Source organism: Homalodisca vitripennis, chromosome 3 (assembly GCF_021130785.1).
Source record: "Homalodisca vitripennis isolate AUS2020 chromosome 3, UT_GWSS_2.1, whole genome shotgun sequence".
NCBI classification, from domain to species: domain Eukaryota; kingdom Metazoa; phylum Arthropoda; class Insecta; order Hemiptera; family Cicadellidae; genus Homalodisca; species Homalodisca vitripennis.
Window position 1 is genome coordinate 116,143,701 of NC_060209.1, and position 23,012 is coordinate 116,166,712.

The 23,012-nt window shown below is 32.9% G+C and overlaps 1 protein-coding gene across 4 annotated transcripts in view; it reads right to left on the reverse strand.

The window, feature by feature from the left end:
* LOC124357370 (bifunctional 3'-phosphoadenosine 5'-phosphosulfate synthase 2) overlaps positions 1 to 23,012 on the reverse strand; it is a 53,211-nt gene that overhangs the window by 5,140 nt on the left and 25,059 nt on the right. For all 4 annotated transcript variants that reach the window (XM_046809106.1, XM_046809105.1, XM_046809108.1 and 1 more), the window contains 8 exons: positions 16,113 to 16,348; positions 13,406 to 13,544; positions 12,945 to 13,063; positions 8,848 to 9,051; positions 5,625 to 5,852; positions 4,761 to 4,958; positions 3,553 to 3,759; positions 2,889 to 3,165 (listed from right to left, as the gene is read on the reverse strand). In XM_046809106.1, the coding sequence (XP_046665062.1) occupies positions 2,889 to 3,165; positions 3,553 to 3,759; positions 4,761 to 4,958; positions 5,625 to 5,852; positions 8,848 to 9,051; positions 12,945 to 13,063; positions 13,406 to 13,544; positions 16,113 to 16,348 (1,608 nt within the window). The remainder of the gene's footprint in view (positions 1 to 2,888; positions 3,166 to 3,552; positions 3,760 to 4,760; positions 4,959 to 5,624; positions 5,853 to 8,847; positions 9,052 to 12,944; positions 13,064 to 13,405; positions 13,545 to 16,112; positions 16,349 to 23,012) is intronic.

Here is a 23,012-nt window from a genome sequence, read left to right on the forward strand (position 1 = left end):
CTGGTGGAAATTACTATGTGTATGCATTGAAATGCATTTAAAACAAATAAATTTTTGTTAAATATATCAAAATGGATTGAAACATTAAATTATAAGAAATACTGACAAATTTATGTTTTATAATAAAATATATTAGATTGTCAACATGTTGGCGTTGATTCAAGATTTTAGCAAAAAGGGGGCATCTTCCATTTTGGTCGAAGTGCTTTTCCGCTCTTGTTGACCTGCCTCTTTCTCTTTTGTCCACAAAACTTAACCAGTAAGACGTATAGGTCTCAGCACAATGCAGACCATACAATTTATTTAAGTATTAGTCAGTTTTGTAAATTGAAATATTAGATTGTACACACTTATCTTGATGTGATGAATATTGAATTGGTAAGCATAGGAAGGACTTTTCATAAACTTCAATTAGTGATGATTATTGGTAATTTTATGAGCATGTGTTTTACATACCTAACTGAATTAACGTATAGTTCTTAAAATTGAATTTCAGTAAATAAACAAGTGATTTAAAAGTACAAATAAAAAGTGAGCGATTTGCTGTTCCTGAATATTTCAATTTGATTCTTGAAAGAGTAAAGTGGTGATGGAAAGTACAACAAAAGTTCTCATCAGTAAGAGTAAGATCCACCAAGTTGAACGTGAAAATATATTACAATGACCATGTATCACAGAATAAGTGATCAGTATTGAGCGTAAGATCAAATATGTACAAGTACATGAACATTGAATTTAATAAATTAATAGAATAACATAACTGAATGAAACAAGTTTATATTGAACAATCTAATATAACAAAATGTGACATTTTATTAAAAACATTTTAATACAGGGTGCGGCAAAATAACCTCCCTATTTTTAAATGCTAATAAAAACCACTGTTTTTTCCAAAAAACAAATTTATTCATTTTAACTTATTCTATGACATGGGAAGTTTTTTCTACTTTCTTTTAAACAGAATATCAGATAAGTGGTGGCCGTGGTTATCAATGCATTGTTGCAAGCGAATTCTGAAACTGTCGTGGACTCTCTCAAGCATGGCTTGGGGTATGCGCAGAACTTCCTCCCGTATAGCTTGCTTCAGATCTTGCAGGTTTCTGGGGCGATGTTTGAACACCTCGGCCTTTAAGTAACCCCACAGAAAAAAGTCACATGGGGTTAAATCGGGTGATTCGCGCTGGCCACACAATGTCCCCTCCCCGAGAAATCAACTGGCCAGGAAACATTTGCCTCAAAATGTTCATTGCTATTCAGGCAGTATGTGCTGTGGCACCGTCCTGCTGGAACCACACATTCTCGAAAGCCCTCTGTTGTAGGGCAGGTTCAAAAAATTCTGCTAGCATGTTGGCATACCTGTTTGAGTTCACAGTAACAACATTGCCATCCTCTTCAAAAAAATGAGGGCCAATGATTCCACATCGTGATAACGCGCACCAAACAGTCACACGTTCACTATGAAGAGGCCTCTCATGGATTTCCTTCGGGTTGTTTTCACTCCAATAGCGAAAATTCTGTTTATTCACACTTCCAGACAGATGGAAATGCGCTTCGTCACTGAAAAAAACAACAGCGTCTGGTGGGAGACTATCCAAGATTATTTGACACGCTTCCATACGACTCTGCCAATCACGTTGAGACAGCTCTTGGACAACAACCATCTTGTAAGGATGGAAATGAAGATCCATGTGTAGAATTCGACGAACGCTACGGTCGGACATTCGAAGGGCGGCTGCATGTTTGCGAGCTGATCGTTGAGGAGACTGCAAAACTGATTGCCTAACCGCATTAATGTTTTCTGGTGTACGAGCACTACGAGGTCTTCCACCTCGTTTTTTCACAACAGAACCAGTTTGTCTGAAGTTTTTCACCCACAGCACAATAGACTTGCGGTCCGGTACTGAATCACGAGGAGGAATTTGAAACCGCGTTCGGAATTCGCGTTGAGCCATGATAACTGATTCATTGTTACGAATAAACGCTTCGACCGCAAACGCTCTCTGTGCACTCGTCCACACCATGATGGCGACTGACGACTGGTGCCTACGGGCGGAGCGTCACTTAAATTTCCCCCTCTCCTGCGTCGATTGCGGCTATCCCCACCATTCTGAGTGCCTCCCTCTACTCACAATAAAGCAATGAAAATAGGGAGGTTATTTTGCCGCACCCTGTATGAAGCAAAATCTCTTTAATAAATCAAATTTCAATTAAGGGCCAGTTAAATTAGGATTTTGTAGTCAAAGAAATGTAATAATTTAAATTTGTCCTTTGTTCATTTCTTAACTTCTATCAATATCAAGAAATTCAGACAGTTTAAAGGATATACTGATGTGTTGATTAACAGCAAATACCCACATTAACCCACATATTCTGGAGCTAGTGACTTCAACAAATGGTGAAAACAACTTGGGGCTCGAATCTACATCTAAAAGCTTGACTTATATCATTTAACGCTAACAACTTAGGGCCGAATTCAACTTGAACTTCATCGTTTGGCACTACTGATCAGAGGCGAATATCCATCTACATTTGATTTCATCCATCTGCATTTTAACCTTTTCATGGTTTTGAGAGTGTGTTATGTTATAGCCGATTTTTCCATATCTATACAGGTAAAAGCTTACAGTTTATTAGCAGTTTCGGTTTACAGTATATTAGCAGTTTTGGTTTCATCTGTTGATTGATGATGGCTGCCCACCACAGTATGGCTGAAATATGTCAAGAATTTAATTAATTGTGTAAGCAATGTTTCGACACAGATGAACTGGAAAACTGAAACATGCATTTAACAATAAAATTAAAGAAGCTTTCTATCACAACTAATTATAAATCATATTGCATGTGTTAGTGTGATTGTAAGACTTTTTTTAATCTTGTCATAAACTTACCTCTCATTTTTGTACCAGATATGAATTCAAAATCATCTTTTCTTTTAGGATCAAAGAAGTCCATCTTCTTTTTAGTTTTATCATAAGCTGCCACCCTGAATGGAATTATTTCAAGGTCTGCAAGGCCAGGAGCCATGGATAGCACTCGCCCTCCGTGAGTGCCATCATAGAGGTCACCCTTGACCTCAGGGTCAGGGTGAGGTAGTCCAGCTGGGTCCCTCCCCACAATGTAGAAGTTGGCTCCTGCTGTCATGCGGGCTTTGGCGTGCCATTGTACCTGTTGACCAGGCAGCACAACCAATCAAAATGTTTATTAAATTTAAATAAGATAATTAATCTTATTATACAAGATGAATTGAAGAAAAATACTAACTTATGAATGCACTAGTTTAAATGCTCTTACAGATTAAAACCAAATTTGGAGGATTTTGTACACTGCTCTTAATACAATAACTTGAAGTTTTATATTACACAAAACAATTGATATTATAATGAATTTAAATTGTTTTCAGTTCATAAATGTCTCAACATCATAGGCTTTTGAAAAATTTTAACCTCTTCCCAAAAGTCTGAAGTCATGGCAATTTTTATAATAGTTTGAATTCACTCCTAAAAAAAAACCCAAGAAAGATTTAAATATCAAAAGAAGGGAATGTGTACTTACCTCTGTAGGTCCCGCGTACAGCATGGGAGAAGGAAAGATTGCCAGAACTGTAGACTTGGGATCTAGAACCCCATCATTAAAGACAGCTGCATGCTGTTCAATCCTTGTGGGTAGAGGAACATCATCATCCTTAGTCCACCCGCCCAGAGGGTGCAGCAACAGCACAGGATTCTTGTAACCTCTCTCCAGCAAGCGTTTCTTAGTGTCCTGCAACAGTCATTAACTGGTATTTATCAATGCCTTATAATTTGTATTTCAATCAAACTATAATTATCTTAACTTGATGCGACCAACCTTCCCTTTTGAAAAAATATTGTGGATAGGCTGGAACGTCATTAAATTTCTTATCATCACTTGTCGTAGTAGTTTTACAATTTCACAATGTTGTTAAACTGATTATGTGTCATAACATTTTAAAATATTCCCTTGTAAATATTAATTTATTTAGTTATTCAAGCATTACAGCTCACAATACCATGCAGTCCATACAAAATACAGAAATGACAAGCAACTACCTAGTCAATAAATTAAAATCTAAACCATAAACTAACTAAATATTATACAGTATGGATCACTTCATTTTATGAAATATAGCACAAGACTAAAGTGGAACAATTTAAGTATAAAAAGAGTATTTCATCTGAGAAAACATCTGCGATGGATTAAAGAGTGATACCTAATAGCCAGTGTTTCAATTTATTTACATCATTAATATATTTTAATTCCAGTAGATATTTCTAGTGTTAGCAAGGGCTGGAAAATTTTATTTCTGTCTTGTTTAGCCACACCATATCTCAGGAACGAACTGAACTTAAGATTTAAATAGTCATGAAACTTCATTTCCATACAGCATACCAATTAAGCTATATAATAAAAATAATAGTAAGTCTGAGATGGCTTATTATTATTTTAACTGTTACAAATAGAGAGTTACAAAACTTTACATGTTGTTAGTGCAAATTAAAAACTATTTTAACGCTTATTCAATGGACGGCTATGCTCCCAGAGGGACGGTTCACAAGGAGTCAGAGGAAATGTTTAAATGAAAGCATAGGTTGATTACCACATCAAATTAAAGGTCTTTATTATTAAAACACAATGCCACAAACCTGACCTCAAAAGATTGATCCTGAAGGAGTATTAAACTTCTTTTAATTAGTGCAAGAGTAAAAAGTGCTGAGCTAGTACGATCATACTTAGGTACTAACTTGCATAAGGAGAGCATGGCCATTATGAATAGGGTTGCGTAGTTGAAAGGCAAACACTGCGTCAGCACCCATTTTTTTGAACCTGGCTTTTAGTTCATTGGGCGATAATCTGTACTGGTCCAGACCATCGTTCCAACGAATCCGCTCCAAAACCTCCAGCTCTCCTCCTACTAGCCAGTCTCCACTCTCATAGATAGCCTGCAAGCAGAATGTACCACTCAGATTTAACAAAAGATGTTATTGCAATTTACTAAATAATAATATAGGTTCTAAACCTTAAACTTGCTGATAATAAGAAAATAATCTTTAGTTTATATATATATATATATATTTAGATATATATATATATATATTTAGATATTATTGTTGTGGTCATCTTAGATCTTAAGCTTATGGGGACTATTTAACTAGATAAAAAAGCAGTTATTAATGTATTCCTAGTATTAGCATCAGTAAAAGTTATTTAATGGAAGGAGTCAGCTAGTCGAACTAAGGCATGTAGAAAATGGAGTAAATAGGAAACCAAGATCCAATCTTCAACCTGTGTCTTGAGGGTACCTCAAGGATCTGTCATGGGTCCTGCACTCTTTAATATTTTTATAAATGACCTACCAAAACAAATAGATGAGAACTATCTCACTTTGATATATGTGGATTCATTTGAATACTAACTCTGCACTATATTTGCCACAAGGTATAAGTTGATCATTCTGCAGAGAAAGTTCATTTAGTCTTGTAGTGACTGATAACTTTCATTATAAGTAACTTACCAAAGTAAGAAATAAACAAGCGACTCATATGCCTTGAGATTTTTCTCATCTTATATAAACACCTTGTCAAAGTTAATTTCTTCGGTTTCAATACCTTGATGGATGGATGACTGGTGTGGGTGGTGCCGAACTGGCGGGCTACCCTCTCCTCCTTACGGTGAGCATAGAACTGTGGCTGCCGCAGTATCGCTACGGCTCTCCCTTCGTACTTCAGTGTGAAGGCAGACACGTCGCTCAGTCTCTCCTTGTCTTCTGTAGTCACTGGCAGCACAATAGCCACCGACTGACTTGTGTCATCTCCCACCGTATTGAAGTGGATACTCTGGCAATACAATTATCAACATTTACATTTTGTTTTCTCTCTATTCATTACTTGTCAACACTTTCAACCACCAATACTAGCTTCCAACAAAAAGATACATTTTTAAAACATTTTTATTTAGTTCCCCATGTTTTATTCCAAGAAATGGCCCACTGTCATTGAGGAAACAAGAAAACAAAGCTATCAATCTCACCAGAACAGAATAATTACTTGAATGTGTATAAAAAACAAACTTTTGCCATTTCACAAAATAATTGCTTTTTCTATTATCAGCAACCTCTATAAATACATATTGTATAATCATCTATACAGATGTTACTTTCTCTTCAGAAAATTGAAAGAATATGTTACTGAATGTGTATTTTAGTTCATATTTTCTATGTCAAGGTCTATTAATAGTTTAGGTTCGCAAGCTACATTATTGTTTCAAAGGGAAAATTTAATCATTACACATCTGGTATGTGTCAGGTAGCATTTTTTATTTGATTGGATTATGAAAATTTAGAGTAATTTATATGATATAATTCAATCAACTTCCGATTATCTAGGAAAACAACTGACCAAAATCAAGATTGATCCAAGACAGGTAAAAATACATACTAATAAGCCATAAGTCAATGTATAACACTAATATTTTTAACTAAGTAATAGTTATTTTGTTGTAGAACAGTCTGAGAAGAACATTACTTAAGAACTCAATGTTCTTACTTTCCAAATGGCTTATAAGTACTAAAAAAATGTAATATAATTATGATTTATTAACAATTAAAGAATTCTTTGCTTGAAGTTTGTTTTTAACGATGGAAGGATTGTGAAAGAAACAGGATTTTTCCGGACATTTGCCATCATTCACTGACACAAAAATCAGTAACACTAAGTTTGTACACTATCTAATTAAAGTATATAATTTGAAAGAGAGATATAAACCATGTTTATTTACTAAACTAATATGGTTCTTCACAAAATGGTTGATCTTGCTCTGTATTAGTCCCTATTTGTAAAAATGTTAAAATTGTACATGATATAATCTAACACGAATAAGTCACAAAGTGGTTATTACAAAAAATCCAAATTAAAATTTATCCACTTCTTATAGAATAAAACTGTTAATCCATAATATGAGTCTGCTTTCTTGAGTTAAGTATCTTATAACTGAACTAGTATTAGTTAATATTCAACTAACAGTTATCCGCGGCTTCACACGCAATTCCGTAGGCTTGGCACGTGTGTGACACTTCTGATTCAAGTGAATTATATTTCCGATACCAATGTTGAGTTTGTCTTGTTGTCAAGGTCATGTAAATATTTCAAAAGTGCATGTATAGTTATGGCCATTACAATTTACTCCATTCTTAATATTGTTTGTGCCATGGTTGATTTTGACTTGTTTTATCACAAATATATATTGAAAAGTTTTAAGAATGGGCTTGTAATGGTAAATGGTAACCCAGACTCCAATGCAATAGTGTTACTTATATGCTACTGTGATGCATCTCCTTCAATATAGTCCCCTTCTGACTGTACACACTGACTCCAATTTCCACTTTTGGAAACATTCCTGGAAATTTTTGTCCTGAAGTGTGTTTAAGACGCTCTCAATATTTGCCTGGATGTTATCAATGGATGTTATTCAATCGAGTAGAAGTCCGCAGGGGCCAAATCAGGGGAATATGGTGGTTGTGGAAGCACAGAAATTTTGAATTTGGTCAAAAATTCAATGATGGAGAATGCATGATGAGCCGGAGCATTGTCATGGTGTAGTACCCAACTCCTGTATTTCCACAATGCATGCCTTTTCTTCCCCACCTGTGTAATCTTACGCAAACGCTGAAGGACACATTTGTAGTATACCTGGTTAATTGTCTGTCCTCCAGGTGTAAATTAATGATGCACAATAGCATTAGAATAGAAACTCGTTGCTCCGTTTTTACGTCCATTATAACGCAGACCGAATCTGCCAACAATCACTAACAGACCCAGACTCAACCAGCTGCCACAATAAACTGAATTTTCCTGTCAGAGGGCGTTCAAAGACAAGGCAATGACTCACTCCCCACCCTCCGTGTACCTGCTCGCCAAACCAGTAAACAGTAGCGGATCCATACTTAAAACTTTCCAATCACACCTTGTATATATATATATATATATATATATATATATATATACATATACACACACACACACACACACACACACACACACAAGATCTGAGAAGCATACTTCTGTGAAAAGACAACTAAGATAAGTTTTATAACAGTCTTTAAACTTATAATAAGATTTAGATGGTCACTGTGTCTTTGAAATCTGCATTACTGTACAGTACTGACAAAGTACAGTATATTTAAAATTTGCAAAAATGTACAGTTAAAAGTATATTTTGACTAAAACTTTTAATTTTCTAATCTGGATATTTTCTTACTCTGTGCTCAACAACGATTTCAGAAAAGTTTGAAATAAAAAGTGTTGTTACTATCAAGCTTACTCAATGCTATAAACATAAACAGATTTAAAAATATTAATTAAACATATGGTCATAAAACACAGTTTACACAGAACAGCTGATTACATTTAACAGGTTCTTTCAATTAATAATGTTTGTTTGCTGTAATACAAGTTTGGATGCTGTACTAAGATGGGATTATTTACCACTTCAGGAGTGGACTCAGAAGGATTTTTAAAATAAGAATAGGCCGCTGATTTTCGAAATAACCAGGGATGCTAAGAATCTATGTAAAATTTCAGTGCAATTGGTTCAGTAATTTTTACACGATTGAGTAGCACACACATGAACACACAGAAAGATACTCTTAAAAATTGTCAATACTCATACTCATAGTAAATTACTGAAATGGTTGACCAGAACAATATTGCTACAACAGGATAAACATTAGGGTGGTGTTGCAGATCAAAGAAAAGGATTTTTCAGTACCACAATGATAGAAGCGTGGTTGCCACCATCGCTAATACAAATAATACATAAAATACTGTTTCACACCTGCAGGAACTGATCTTCAGTCATGAACCCCTGAAGAGGCCTGGCCCAGCCCTCGGCCAGTACCTGGACCCACTGAAGATCAACAGTGGAAATGGCCAGTGAAGGTAAGTGTGAGGCTTCCTCTATAGCAGATGACACTCGGTTCTCAGGCACAAACAACTCTACCACTGTGTCATTCTGCCGGATGTTTACTGGGATTATACCCTGTTGAAACATGAAACGTGTATTGCAATTAATCAATAAAAATTAAACCTCTATGTTACTATAATATTTACCACTAAGTATAACTTAACAAGTTCATTAACAACAAACATTACAATAATTGTATCTAGATAATTTCCAACAACCGTCTATCAGACAGTATCCGAGCCTGCTGTCCTGGTGGTTGCCGGAGTCATCCCTGTCAAACTCTTGGCAGGGGAGAGGAAGGCGATTTATCAGAGACAAGCCGAGATCGTCAAGGACGCAGCAAGATCCGAAGAGCGTGGCCGAACCCTCCAGCAGTGGCAACACAGCTGGGAGCAAGAAACCCGAGGACGATGGACTGCGCGACTCATCGAGCAGGTTAAACCATGGCGAGGTGGACTACTACCTCACGCAGTTCCTGACAGGTCACGGCTATTTTAAGTCGTACCTGAACCGGATGGGCAAGACCGGTTCACCGGATTGCATCTACTGCCCGGGCGTTCCCGACGATGCGGAACACACCTTCTTCCGCTGTCTGTGTTGGGAAAGGCCCCGCCTGGAGGCCACATGAAAACTCTGTGTTTTTCAGGTGGATACGGTCTGCGAAAAGATTATGGAGGATGAAGGGAATTGGGATTGTTTGTCACAGTTCGTCTGGGGCATCCTCCTGGAAAAGAAACCCGATCTGGACCGCGAAGTGGGCCAGATCCCTTGACCGCTGGATAAGGAGTGAGCCCCACGGGCTTAAGCCAAATTTAGGCTTAGCCTGAAGTAATGTGATAAACAATCCCAGGTTAGAATCCTAAAGAGTAGAGGAGGATTTTTACTGGGTAAACCCGTTACTGGGTAAACCCGAGTCCCACACTACAGGTAAACCACCTGCGTGCATAATTGCATTTTTCCTGCCTCTCCCTCAAAAAAAAAAAAAAACACAGAGATGCTTGGTAGTCAAAATGTTACAGTTGTGTATTATAAAAAGAGTAATGTTAATATAACACATTCCGTACAAAATATCACAATAGCTGTTTGTACAGTGATTCCCAATATTGAAATTGAGATGCTCGGTAACCAAAGAGTTACAGTTGTATAGTACAACAAGGGTACTGATGATATGATACATTCCTTACAAAACTTCGGTAACCAAAGTATAGTATTAAGCCATTCTCAAAGCTTAAAAAGGCAAAATGACCTGTATAATAAAATAAGTTACACTGGCAAGGTTTATACCGTATATCACAATATGTGAGTATGATAAAACAATTGTCATGATTCCTTCTTTTTTTAACATGGATGAGTTGAACACCCACTTCTAGTATAAGTGTGGTGATTTTCCTTACACTAAATTGGCGTGTCTCAGCCATAATACTAAATTGTATGAGTCTCTAAGTATTAAATTCACCTTATATAATAGTTTCTAAGCCGAGAACTTCTTATGAATAAATATTAATATTAACGTATTGTACAGTAAATGATAAAATTAATTAAATTGCTACCTTTTTGTTTTTGATGAATAAAACCAGTAATAAATTTACTTTTGTATAAATCTTATTGTGTGGCAGTTTTTACTTTATTAGTTAATATCTCAGCTTAAAGCTAATTAGTTTGGGGGTATTTTTTGGCAGGTTTGTAGTCAAGGAGTTTATGGTAGCAGCATTCATTTCATGGTCAACATTTATGGAAAACATCCTTACTTTATAGAGCCAGGATTATGGTAGTCAAGTTAAAGGGGAGTATTTTTACTAAGAAAATAATTGGGAATTATGCTTTGTCATAAAAGAAATGTTCATGCTTAGGACTATATTTTAAGGGCTATCTAATTTTAAAGTCGTCCCATAGAGTGTTAGTACAAAATGTCAGATAGAGTGTAACAATACATGATAACTGTCAGTTCTGATAGCTAACATTTATTTATTGGTGTACAACAATCACAATCTTTGGTAGAGATTAGTTCCTTGGTTCTAGCCAACCCTGCAGCAAAGTTAAACTTACAGATTATTTATTTAATTCTAATATATAATGTAACAGGTCAAATTACGACATTTGAATATTCGCGGGGAATTGGCAGACTGTGACGTCAATGAATCACATGTTGTCGGAATTGAGATTTATTTAATAATGAAGAAATTTATTGAACTTTATTCGGGAAAAGATTTGATTAATTAAAATTAAGTAAACATAACCAAAATTCGTGTTTTACAAAAACATTAAATAGAATTACGCAGAAAAGCCAATTGTGGTATGAATGACTTGTATATTGATGACGTCATAAAGCACATGTTGATAAAAATTTAAATAAAAAGCTTTGAAAAAATAATAAAAAGAAAATAGAAATACTTAAATTGATTAATTATAGTAAACGTAATAAATTTCGACAATTATAAAAAAAGAATCAAATTAAATTTATTCGTAAAGACGCTGATTTGAACGAGAGAAGGGATGAGTATTGTTTTGAGTCGGTATCCGTCGTTTTATACGGAGATTCGTTCTTCTTTCACCAGACTCGAAGCAAGGAGGTTGTGTTAGTTCTCCTGGGATAGTAATGATCTGTTGTATAGTATATTGAAATTTAATCAAGGATGGGATATTGTTTAGACTTTTAAAATTATCAAAGCACTGCAAGGTGAGTGAAGTTATAATATGTGTTGAGAGTGTGACATTTAATAAATTAATCTCGTGGTCACTTGCTTTGACTTTCTTTAAATATCCCTTTTATAAAAAGTGTGGAGTGATGTTAAATTTTGTAATCATTACTTAATATATTTTGGAACCCTGACATACACACAGACTTGTCTCTGGTGATAACACCAGAGACGTTCAAGTTCAAATCTAATAATTTTTGAGTAATACCGAGGGAATACAGCTAGCATTGGACAAGATGGCGACCGATACCATGATGAGGAACATGGTACAACAACGTGCCACTAGTGACAAGGGGCGTACAACTACATGGTGAGTCAATAACTCTAAAGAACTGACTTTCAGCAAATTATCGCAACCGACGTGGGGGTGACACACGGCAAATTGGCGTTATAATCTGGGACTCTCATCAAATTGACATCACTTCAAATTTACATTCATCAATTGGCGCTGCAACCGGGGGACATATATCAAAAAGGCGCAGCAACGAGGGCCTCACTACAAATCTGAATTACAACAATAATTTACTTGAATTTTTTAATCTTTATAATTACAAAAACCTTGCTCATGCTGTTTAGTAGTACAATTTATTTTCCAAATGCTCTACACAATAACAGCATTAAAGAGGCATCGTCTTGGTATCACCTAGAAGCTCTCTCTTCAATCTGACTTAAGTTGGACTTTCCAAAACTTGTTTTATATTTATAACCGAATCAATATTTATAGCAAGTACTCATGGGTTATATATTATTTTTTTAGTTTTTAATGAATAAAATAATAAAGAAAAAGTATTGATATCAGGAGCTATTATGAAAAATATCAAATGAAATGTAAACTTATAATTAGAAGCATAAAAAATAAATTCTTTGAATGTTTTACTACATTTATTTTATATCTTTAAAAAAGAAAATGTACTGCTGTTGAAGATATTTACAAAGAATTTAAATTTTTTCAATGTTGCATCAATAAGCCTCTTGAACTAACATTTCAACTGTGCCTTAGTGAATTCCCTATTATCAACATATTTTAAAACACACACACACACACATTTACTGTTTTATAAGTTTGTTCATGAATAAACATGATATAACCAACTTTTACCTTGAACAGAAACAACATGTTTTTTGGGAGCAAAATTATAATAAATTTATCTAAATCTAAATATGATAATGCAGACACGTTTATGAGCAGCTTTAGATAGGTTCCATTGTTAATTATGTGATAAGCTCAATATAAATGTTATCTTTAACAGCTTAAGAGTATATAAACTTTACATTTTCTTCCAGCAACTGAACAACTTGCAGGCAACTCTCCTCAATGGTGGAGTTGACAGTTTTCACGACTAGGTCGGGAACCTCAGGCTTCTCATATGGCTGATCCACTCCAGTGAATCCTGTAGGATCAGTAAAACTTCAGCATATTTTGAACTATTATTCCCATTTCACTGATAGCTCTAATGCCTATGATCTACTAAAACATTATTACAAGCTACAAAACATTTAACATGTCCAGAACTATACTAGTGGATTTTGGGTAAAGAAAAATAATTAGTTTTAATTTTCTGATACATATATGAACTAATTTTAAAGAGTATTTATACAAAATCATAGTAAAAATCTCCACATTTCAATTTTCAACTTATTTCAAAAATTAAATAAAAATGTTTTAAATATACATTTTTTAAACAACAATAATACAAAATAATAAACACTGTAAAATAGATTAAAAGCCATACCTTTTATGGAACCCTGACGAGCTTTTTTGTATAGCCCTTTAACATCTCTCTGCTCACAAACGTTGAGAGGGGTGTCAACAAACACTTCAAAGAAAGGTAAATCATTCTCCCGGTGAATCTTTCGAGCCATTTCTCGATCCTGGATAACAAACCGTCTATATTAGTAATATAATTAATAATTATGTGCGTGCTATGGTGAAAAGTAAAACATTGTCACTAAGGTTATTTTTAACACTAGATCACTCACAGCCAATCCCTGATCATTAATAAGTAGGCCAGAAAAAATTTGATTAAATGAAAAGAGATTTTCAAATTTGTAATAGTGGGCTCTGATGCAAATTAAATGTTACCTTTCAATTCAGTTTTTAAATTTAAATTAAGTTTGTTGGTGTGGTAACAGTTGTCTATTTTAGATTATCAAAATAGTTTTTTATATGCTACTTACTCTACCTAATAATTGTCTAATTTACATAATTTTTTCAATAAAAAGCTAAGAATTCAAATTTTTTATTATACATTTATATAGTGCTGCTCGCCATATACCTAGTTTACAAATGCCATGATCTTGAATGCAATGGCATATTGCAATACAGTAAATGCTGATTATTTTTTGTTTGCTAGCAATCATAACGTTGAACGTATTACAAGAAAGGTATTTGCTTCACAATTTTGCAAAAAACAATTATTTCATTGTTTTTTCAATTTTTCTCCAAAGGGGTACAAAAAAAAATTCATTTACCTTAATAATTAAGCAATCATATTTCCGACAGAGTACACGATAGTCTGAGGTATTTATCTAAGTAAAATTTAACAAACCACCAAGACAGGCAAACAATAAAAACGCAATAATGAAATGTATAACAACGTGTGTACCTGATCGGGTAGACGACGGAGGTTGTGAAAGGTCGTATGTAACACTATTTTATTAAATTTTTGATTCAGCATTAAATTTGAAATCTTGCATTAATTGGAAATGTATAGTCACTTTATTAATTAATTTGCTAGTGCCAATTTAATACAGTTTCTAACGTACAATTCTGGTGCACAAACTTAACCGAGGTATCCTTAAGCATAATATAAAAGGCTGAGTTTCAAAAACATTGTTTAACTATTTTAGGAGTTATGTCCAGAAGAAGCACTATAACAAATACAAATAACACAATTTATCTAAATGTAGCACTGGGGTAAGGTAGGTCATGAATGATGCAGATTAACCAGAGTACTTATGGCATGAGAAAAATAAAAGAAAAGTGGGGGAAATTGTACAATTTAGTCTAATTTGAAAAAACAATGCAAGAAGGTAGCTGTTTATATGTATGCAACAGTTGGGGTGGATTCATGTAAAACCATAATGTACCATTTCTATGTACCAGAATATCATTGTTCTTTGGAATCAACTATTAATTACAGTACATGAAATTATCGTACTCACTATTATTAAGCTGAAATGTTACTAAAAACTTTGACAGGTGTCCTCTTAAGATCACACAAGATACAAAAAAACATGTAAAAACAAACATATTTTAATTTGACACAAGGAGAATAGGTATTAAAACAGTTTTTTTGCTTTACAAAACTTTGTAACTTTTATGTAATACTACATTCCAGAAGCTTTAAGTACAGATGCCATCTAGTTCAAGAATATATCATTTACACAATGCTTCAAATAAATAAAAAATGTGTACGAGTAAAAAGTCTACAATAATCTACATTTCTTAAATATTCATTGTTTTCATATCTGCATCTGTAACAACAATATGACTTTTGAAAATGAACTAACCACTACCATTTTGAAAGTACGAGAAGATCTGGTTCAAAAACCTATCCGAGACATCCATTAGGCAAATGTGTACTGGTATGTTAAATCTCATCCAAAGCCATCAATCATTATTTTTGGAATTATAATGTTCAGAAGAAATGTTATATCATACATAAGCTTCAAACAAAGATTGGTGTTGAGTTCAAAGTGTGACAGTAAATTTATATTACCTAACATTTTTCATGGTTTCAGACATGAGACATCACAGTGAGCAGACTTGTAGAAAATATTTATCTACTAAAAAGAGGGTTTTGTTCAAGTATAGCTCGTAGCTGGACTCAACATTTTATTTTACAACTTTCAAAATTTTGATATTTTTACATTAATAATATTTTTATCAGTTATTATCAAGACAACACAATTGTGTTTTCCTTTTCTTCGCCATTAAAAAATTGATATCACAACTTGAACATGGCATCAACTACAGTAGATCTTTTTTAATTTATAAATTATCTGTTTTATATTTATTATTATAATTCAATACTTAAAATAATATTGATACTATTTGTTAAATTACACTGCTGAATGTAAGAAAGATACAAATAAAATAGGCCAATAGTTATAGCAAATGGTGTGATTAACTTTTTAAAGTATATGTATAGTTTTAGATACCTTTATTAATTTTAACAATTTCTTCTAATGGTTTTTAATGAAAAACCAAGCAAGTGCATGAGATTTTTAAGGATTTAATTATTTTCATGACTTAGTCCTCTGTTGAAAGATTTTAAAATAACTTTTAATGTACTGTATGTGGTGGTTTACTTATTCATTTTGAACTGAACCTATATGTTCTTTTTATTATGAAATTTACTTACAAGCTATAAAACATTTGGTTTCAGAATATTGTGAACCCATCTTTAAAATACTTTAATAGCTGGACATAGTTACCTGAGAGAACGGTGAAACAAAGCTACACAGTGCTACCACACCACTGTCAGCGAACAGTCTGGCCACTTCGGCCACCCGACGGATGTTCTCCTCCCGGTCCTCTTTGCTGAAACCCAGGTTTCTGTTGAGGCCAGTCCGGATGTTGTCTCCATCAAGTCCATAGGCAGGTACACCACGTGCCACCAGATAAGCTTCTAGCTCGAATGATATTGAGGTCTTTCCAGCACCAGACAGCCCTACCACAGATACATAATTAGCAAATTTAATTTAATTTAGAAGTTCCATTCAATATCAGTGATTATTATCTAAACCTCTATAAGTATAAGGAAAGAGTGTTCTGAATTAAGAAAAAGTATGAGGCCCATGGAAAACAAAACATTTTTTGCAATAACATAAAAAAATATGTAAAACTTCAAAACAAAATTTTACTCTATTCATATGAGAAGAAAATTCTAGCCCAATTTTCTGCTTCATCACAATTATTGTTCTTATAGTACACCTATCATTATAAGGTATAATTGTTTCAATGCCACTGTCACACTCATTTACTGCTACATACGAGTATTTCTGAAGGTAAGTGAAAGTCACTTGGCACAGTTTCAGACTGCATGATAAATGATATCAATCATATCACATTTCAATCATACTTACTCCTGTTATGTTGCAAAAGCTGTATGAAACCAAGCATTTTCATGAATAGACATGAAATCTGCAAAATTATTTTAACCTCTTGCTTTCAGTAGCCTATGAACCTCTTGATTAATCTCAGAAGACTGAATATTTTGTGTGTTCAAAAACATTAAATTGGATTTCATACCTGGTGGGATTTTCTATTTTGGTGTTATTCTATCATCTAATTACCCATTGAAGGAACTGTTTTGAGATATTATGAGTGAAGATATGAAAAAATGAAAAGTGAAAAAAATTTGAAAAAATGAAAAAGTTAAGAAAATTTGAGTAGAAAGGAAATTCTACTCTGATCTTTGAGCTAGAAGAGAGCTAACTAATAAATATACAACCTCTTTGGTAGTTCAGATATAATTTCTGGATATACTTGTATTGTATTAGTAAGAAACTTGATAGAAAAATGAGTTGTCTGAGCAATACGGTTACTAATCGCTTTACCTGCTTTAATTTCGATATAATTTATTTGCCAAAGATCACGCTCTACAAAAATGCTTATAACAAACTAACTAATACAATTGTAGATGTTGATAAAAAATATTTATACTCTGAGCAGAGCAAAACTTTATTTGTAAGTCAATATACATGTTTTAAATGCAAAAATGGTAGATGACATGACAAAAAACAATACATACTTGGTATTACTAATGAACTAGCATGAAAGAACTCTAATTGTACGACAATAAGTCTCATTATTATAGTCAAGGTCATGTTAACTAACCTAATCACCTCCACCGTATCAGTTACTCTATGCATGGTATGAAATACACTTTTATTCTATAATTGGTATTCCAATGCATATTATATCAAAAATAATTTTAAAAACTTATATTCATAAACTATATATATTTTATCTATTTCATTTTTTCAATAATTTACTAGATAAATGGCTAATACATGTAGTATCTTCTAAATATAATTTCTTAACAATTATTCCAAGAGTTTTGTTACTAGCATAATGCTGCATGATGAGCCACTCATGTGCTTCAGTTACATGCCTTAAGTATACATGTTTATTGTTTCCTGTCATTAGATACGAGATTGATCATTTCCTGTATGATGAAAATCTATCTTGTTAAAAGAATTTCTTGATTTTTGTAGTAATTAATTATAGGCATCTAAAACTATTATTTTATATACATATTTGGCACCAACATGCCCGTATTTAGTGACTGTGTGCTCCTGTGTCATCAGTCATTCATCGTGCCCTCTCCCCATTCCAACTTGTACTCTTCCCAATACCAATCAGCCAGTCCCATACAGAAACACATGACATTAGTTTAAACCTCACACATAAGGGACGAAGCTATGATTTTACATATATATTATATTGCGTTTTTCTATAGATTATAATGACATTCCTTCATGATTCCGCTGCTTCTTACTTCAATAGAGTTTGCATAGTTATACATGGAAATAAGAATTATGAGTTGTTTTATTAGACCTGTTTATCTCCACTAGATTATAAACAACAATAAAAATAATTACATATATATATATATATATATATATATAAAACTTTTCCTGACAAATACATAAATTTAATAAATAATTTACTTTAAAGGATGAAAATACAAAGCATTAAAATTAATTATGTTGGTGGGAATTTAATAGATGTAAAATTATTTATTGTCTTGAATTTTAATATTATTTAAAATTTGAAGGAATCTCAACACAGACTCTCTGCCTTTGAGGCCCTATACTTTTTTTAAGTATTACTTTAAATTAGTATTAAGCAATAAATATTTCTCCATACAAAAATATTTTGTAAAAACTAGGAATTAAAAAAGAAAAATAATTAAATGGAATAAAGAGAAAAACATTGTATTAAATATACTATTTATTATATAAAACTATTTTTTATTTTCAATGTGTACTGTATTTTCATTCTTTTTCTAGTATATATGAGTATTCCTATAGAAGTTTTATGCATAAGTTTAAATTTGTACACTCTGTGTGTGTATTTCAGAAAATAAAAGTTATTCTATTCACTTTAAAAGTTCCATAACTTGACCAATACCAAAATGATAACACCTGGTCATAAATAAAAGGATAGAATAAGGTAACAACTTGTATATGAATTATTCTAAAATAAAATGCTCAAAAACATTAGACATGTAACTATCTTTTATATAAATTTGGTCTTAATCGAATCACAATTTTCAGAGCTATGAATTTTCAACGTTACAGTTTAGTTGAAAGGTGCAAAAAACCAGTACTTTTTTAATGATATCGAAATAAAAACTAGAAGTTATTGTTTGTAAATTATTGATTTATATGAATAAATGCAGAAATAAACAAGCTAAATTTTAATGTAACTGCCGTTATTGTAGTTTAGCTAGTTAGTTTATGGGAAACGTTTAAATTCAGGTATCTAATCTTTTGGCATTGATATACACTAACTAATCCAAGTACATAATGGCGCACCTTGCTGCCCTTATTCAGACAATTCTTATAATGGTATGACTTATTAGTAATATGACATAACATATTAAAATTATATTAATGCTTCGGAAATATTTTATCTATACTATTACAACAAAAATCTAATTGTATATATGTGTATGTTACTCAATTATGTAAATACTACTGGACCAATTGTACTATAATGAAGATATCAAAGACAGGCCTGTGTATGTATATTCTTTTTTTCTTGATCGGGGAAACAGGACTAAACCAACTATGGCACAAAAAATACTAAGACTGGAGTAAACTACAATTGCTATAAATATACAATTTTTGACATATTTTTTGACTATGGGAACACTGTAAACTCAATATTGGCATCGGAAATATAATTCGAACTAGTGCTGATATATTTGCAAGCCCTAGGAAATTGCATGTGATGCCACAAGTAAATATCAATTGAAATACATCCGGCTGTAGATCTTCAGCCCCACATATTTCTACAGTTCTAATGTTGAATTTATGAGGATATTTTTATTTAATTTAAATAGCTGATTACTAAAACATGTTTTCCTCAGAAAGTTATTCTCAATTTAGTAACCAACTCAATATCAGCTAATTAGTTATAACAATTAAATGTCAAGTGCAAAATTATATTGCGCTGTTGTCTTTAAATGTTTCAAGAAAAGATTAAATTGGAAATTACAATCAAAACAATATTCAAACAAGACCATAAACTAGGATAATATCTATGGTTACTTAGTGAAAATGTTTTTGTGATTGGTTTTTTTTAGTAAGTAAAGTATTTTCCTGGTTTAGTTTATTCTATATGTTATGTAATTAACTTTATATAACAGGAAGGCTGCTTGGAATATAGTTAAAAAGAATTAGGTATGATCATCCATATTAAAATAGGAAGGACACTGTTCTATAGTCTGCCAAACTATCTATAATAATAAATATCTTCTATAGTGGCTTTAAAAATTTCTTTTAGAGAAAATGTATTAATCTGTTGATTAATTTCTAAATGATAAGTTTTAAATTTTAATGTTTATTGACTTTTAATAATATTTATGATTTTATTTTCTAAAAATATAATGTACCACATTTTTTATATTAATTTATTATTATTAGTTTTAGTAGACTATAACAAGTTTTAAATCTGTATATATGTTTTCAGGTTTTTTTATTGATGTATTTATTATTTTATTGTAGAGAGTATAAAATAGTATATTTCTGAGATGACATTGTTTGATATTAAAAGTCAAATTTAGTTTTATTATAATTGACGATGTCATCAGATTGTTTCTACATTTTTATAAATATATAATGTGACAGTAAGAAAATGAAAAGAAAAAATAACCATTGTTATGACAATTTAATTTTAAAACAATCCATTAATTAAATTTAGTTTTAATTAATACTTGTGAAAGTGTTCATGTAAGATAATAATTCCTTTAACATGTGGAATATTTTCAGTGATGAAGGAATAAAATCAGAGAGATCGGGCACTAACATAAATAAATTAACCACTAGTTCCACAACTACTATTTAAGGAATCTCAAAGCAATAGACTAGACAAAAAGTTTAATTCTTTTGATTGAAAAGAAAAATTATTGAGGGGCCAGTGAGTTTCTTTAGCATTGATGAGGGGACAATACTGATTGGGTAAATAAAAATTGACATAAGAATAAACTAAGGATAAATAGGATTATATACTGAAGATTTTAAGTAGGATGACATTGTAAAGCAAGAACATACACTATGTTATATAAGTTTTAATATATTTATAATTTCCAAGAATTAATCCAAGTCAGTTGAGTGGTGTGGGAAGCAGGTATATGTTACAGAATTAAACTAATCATAAGTATTATATATTATTTGATTGTATATTTGCGCTTATATTATGCAAAAGCTGTTATGTACGATGGAATGAAATTTTATATGGACACTGAAATAATTTGTAATGCAAAGAAATATAGAAACAGAGGCCAACTATTTCCAAAGGAGATTAAAATATCTTCCAATGGATATTACTCATGAGTGTTTGGTAAGCCATTTAAAAATAATATGTCCATAAAGTTCATTATTCAGCAGGAAATTGCATACGAAGCTACAGGTGACTGCTAGTATTTTTATAAAAGATGTTTGTCGATGATAATATACTAATGTAAAAAGTACAATGGGAAAAACATTTTAATGATGATGACTTGTTCATTTCTCTGGAAAGAATACTAGTATAATCACCATCTGCACATCTCCAACCTCGGGAAAGCTCAAGTAGTAATCATATACTATTAGTATAACACAGTAGATTGTATCACCCATGTCTCATACAGTTCACACAGATTTTTTAATCACCATCTGCACATCTCCAACCTCGGGAAAGCTCCAGTAGTAATCATATAATATTAGTATAACACAGTAGATTGTATCACCCGTGTCTCATAAATAAATAAAAATAAATAAATAAATAAGGCCTTTATTCTTGAGCGGATTTCAGTTTACAATCTGTTTTATAAATCGACTCACGTCAAACTAATCATAACAGTACAATTCGTATTTTTAAAACTGTGACACCCAAATATTGCGTGCTGGTAATTTACATAGAAAATTCATACTTAAACAACAATACATCATTAAGGTACCTATACAGTTTTAACTTCCTTTTTGAAAGTTTTAAACAGACAAAGTCTTTATAACTGGTGGTAAGGCATTGTACTCCTGGGGTCCAAAGTACGAGAAGGACCTTTTTGTAGCCTCCAACCGCACACGCGGCAGTTGCAGCTTGTCGTCCTGTCGAGTGTGCCGTTCTCTTAGAGTCGCTCGCGCCACTAGTTTCCGTCTCAGGTAAGAGGGTTCACCAGTTACCAAAACCTTATGCACCAATGTCACAGTTTGGAGCCTACAAATATCTTGAACAGAGTGTAAATTTGCTCTTTTGCGATAAGGTGAGATGTGGTCAAATTTTTTTAGATTATAAACAAACCTCAGCGCACTGTTCTGTATCCGTGCAAGGATGACATTTGCCTCTTGAGTTAAGCAGCTACCAAACACTGGAAGGGCGTAATATATTGATGGAAATACCAGAGAATTTACAATATGCAGCTTTGAAAGCATTGGAATTAACGCTCTGTATCTATTCAAAACTCTCAATTTACACATTGCACGTTGAGAAATCAGTTCAACATGTTTAAGAAAGTTTAGCTGATTGTCAATTATAACTCCCCAGGACTTTAACAAAAACACAATCCTCCAAACAAATACCCTCAACAGAAACAGAGAGAATACTCCTGTTCATGGTTTCTTTAATGGATGGTGAGCAAAAAATGCACACCACAGAACACTTATCTGCATTCAACTTTAGGCCATGTCCCTCCGACCACTCTTTAACCCTACGCAGATCAGCATTGAAACACTGCAACCGCTTCATGGACACCTGGAGGGGGATATGTTAGAAGCATCTGAGAGTCATCCGCATAGGAGTAGAGTGAACACGAGGACAATGCAAGTTCAAGATCAGCAGTATATAAAATGAACATAACAGGCCCTAAACATGACCCTTGAGGAACCCCTGTATCCTTCGACAGCGAGGAAGAGCGGTTTTCTTTTTACCTTCGTCACCTGACTCCGTCCGCTCAAATATGAGCCAAACCATTTTATAGCGATTTTCATTAAACCTATAGAAATTTAATTTGGCAAGAAACAGTTCATTATTCACTGAGTCGAACGCTTCAGAGAAATCAAGCGTCGCCAAAATACTTCCAAAACCTTTATCTTTCGCTACATGCAGCTCATCCATAATGTTTA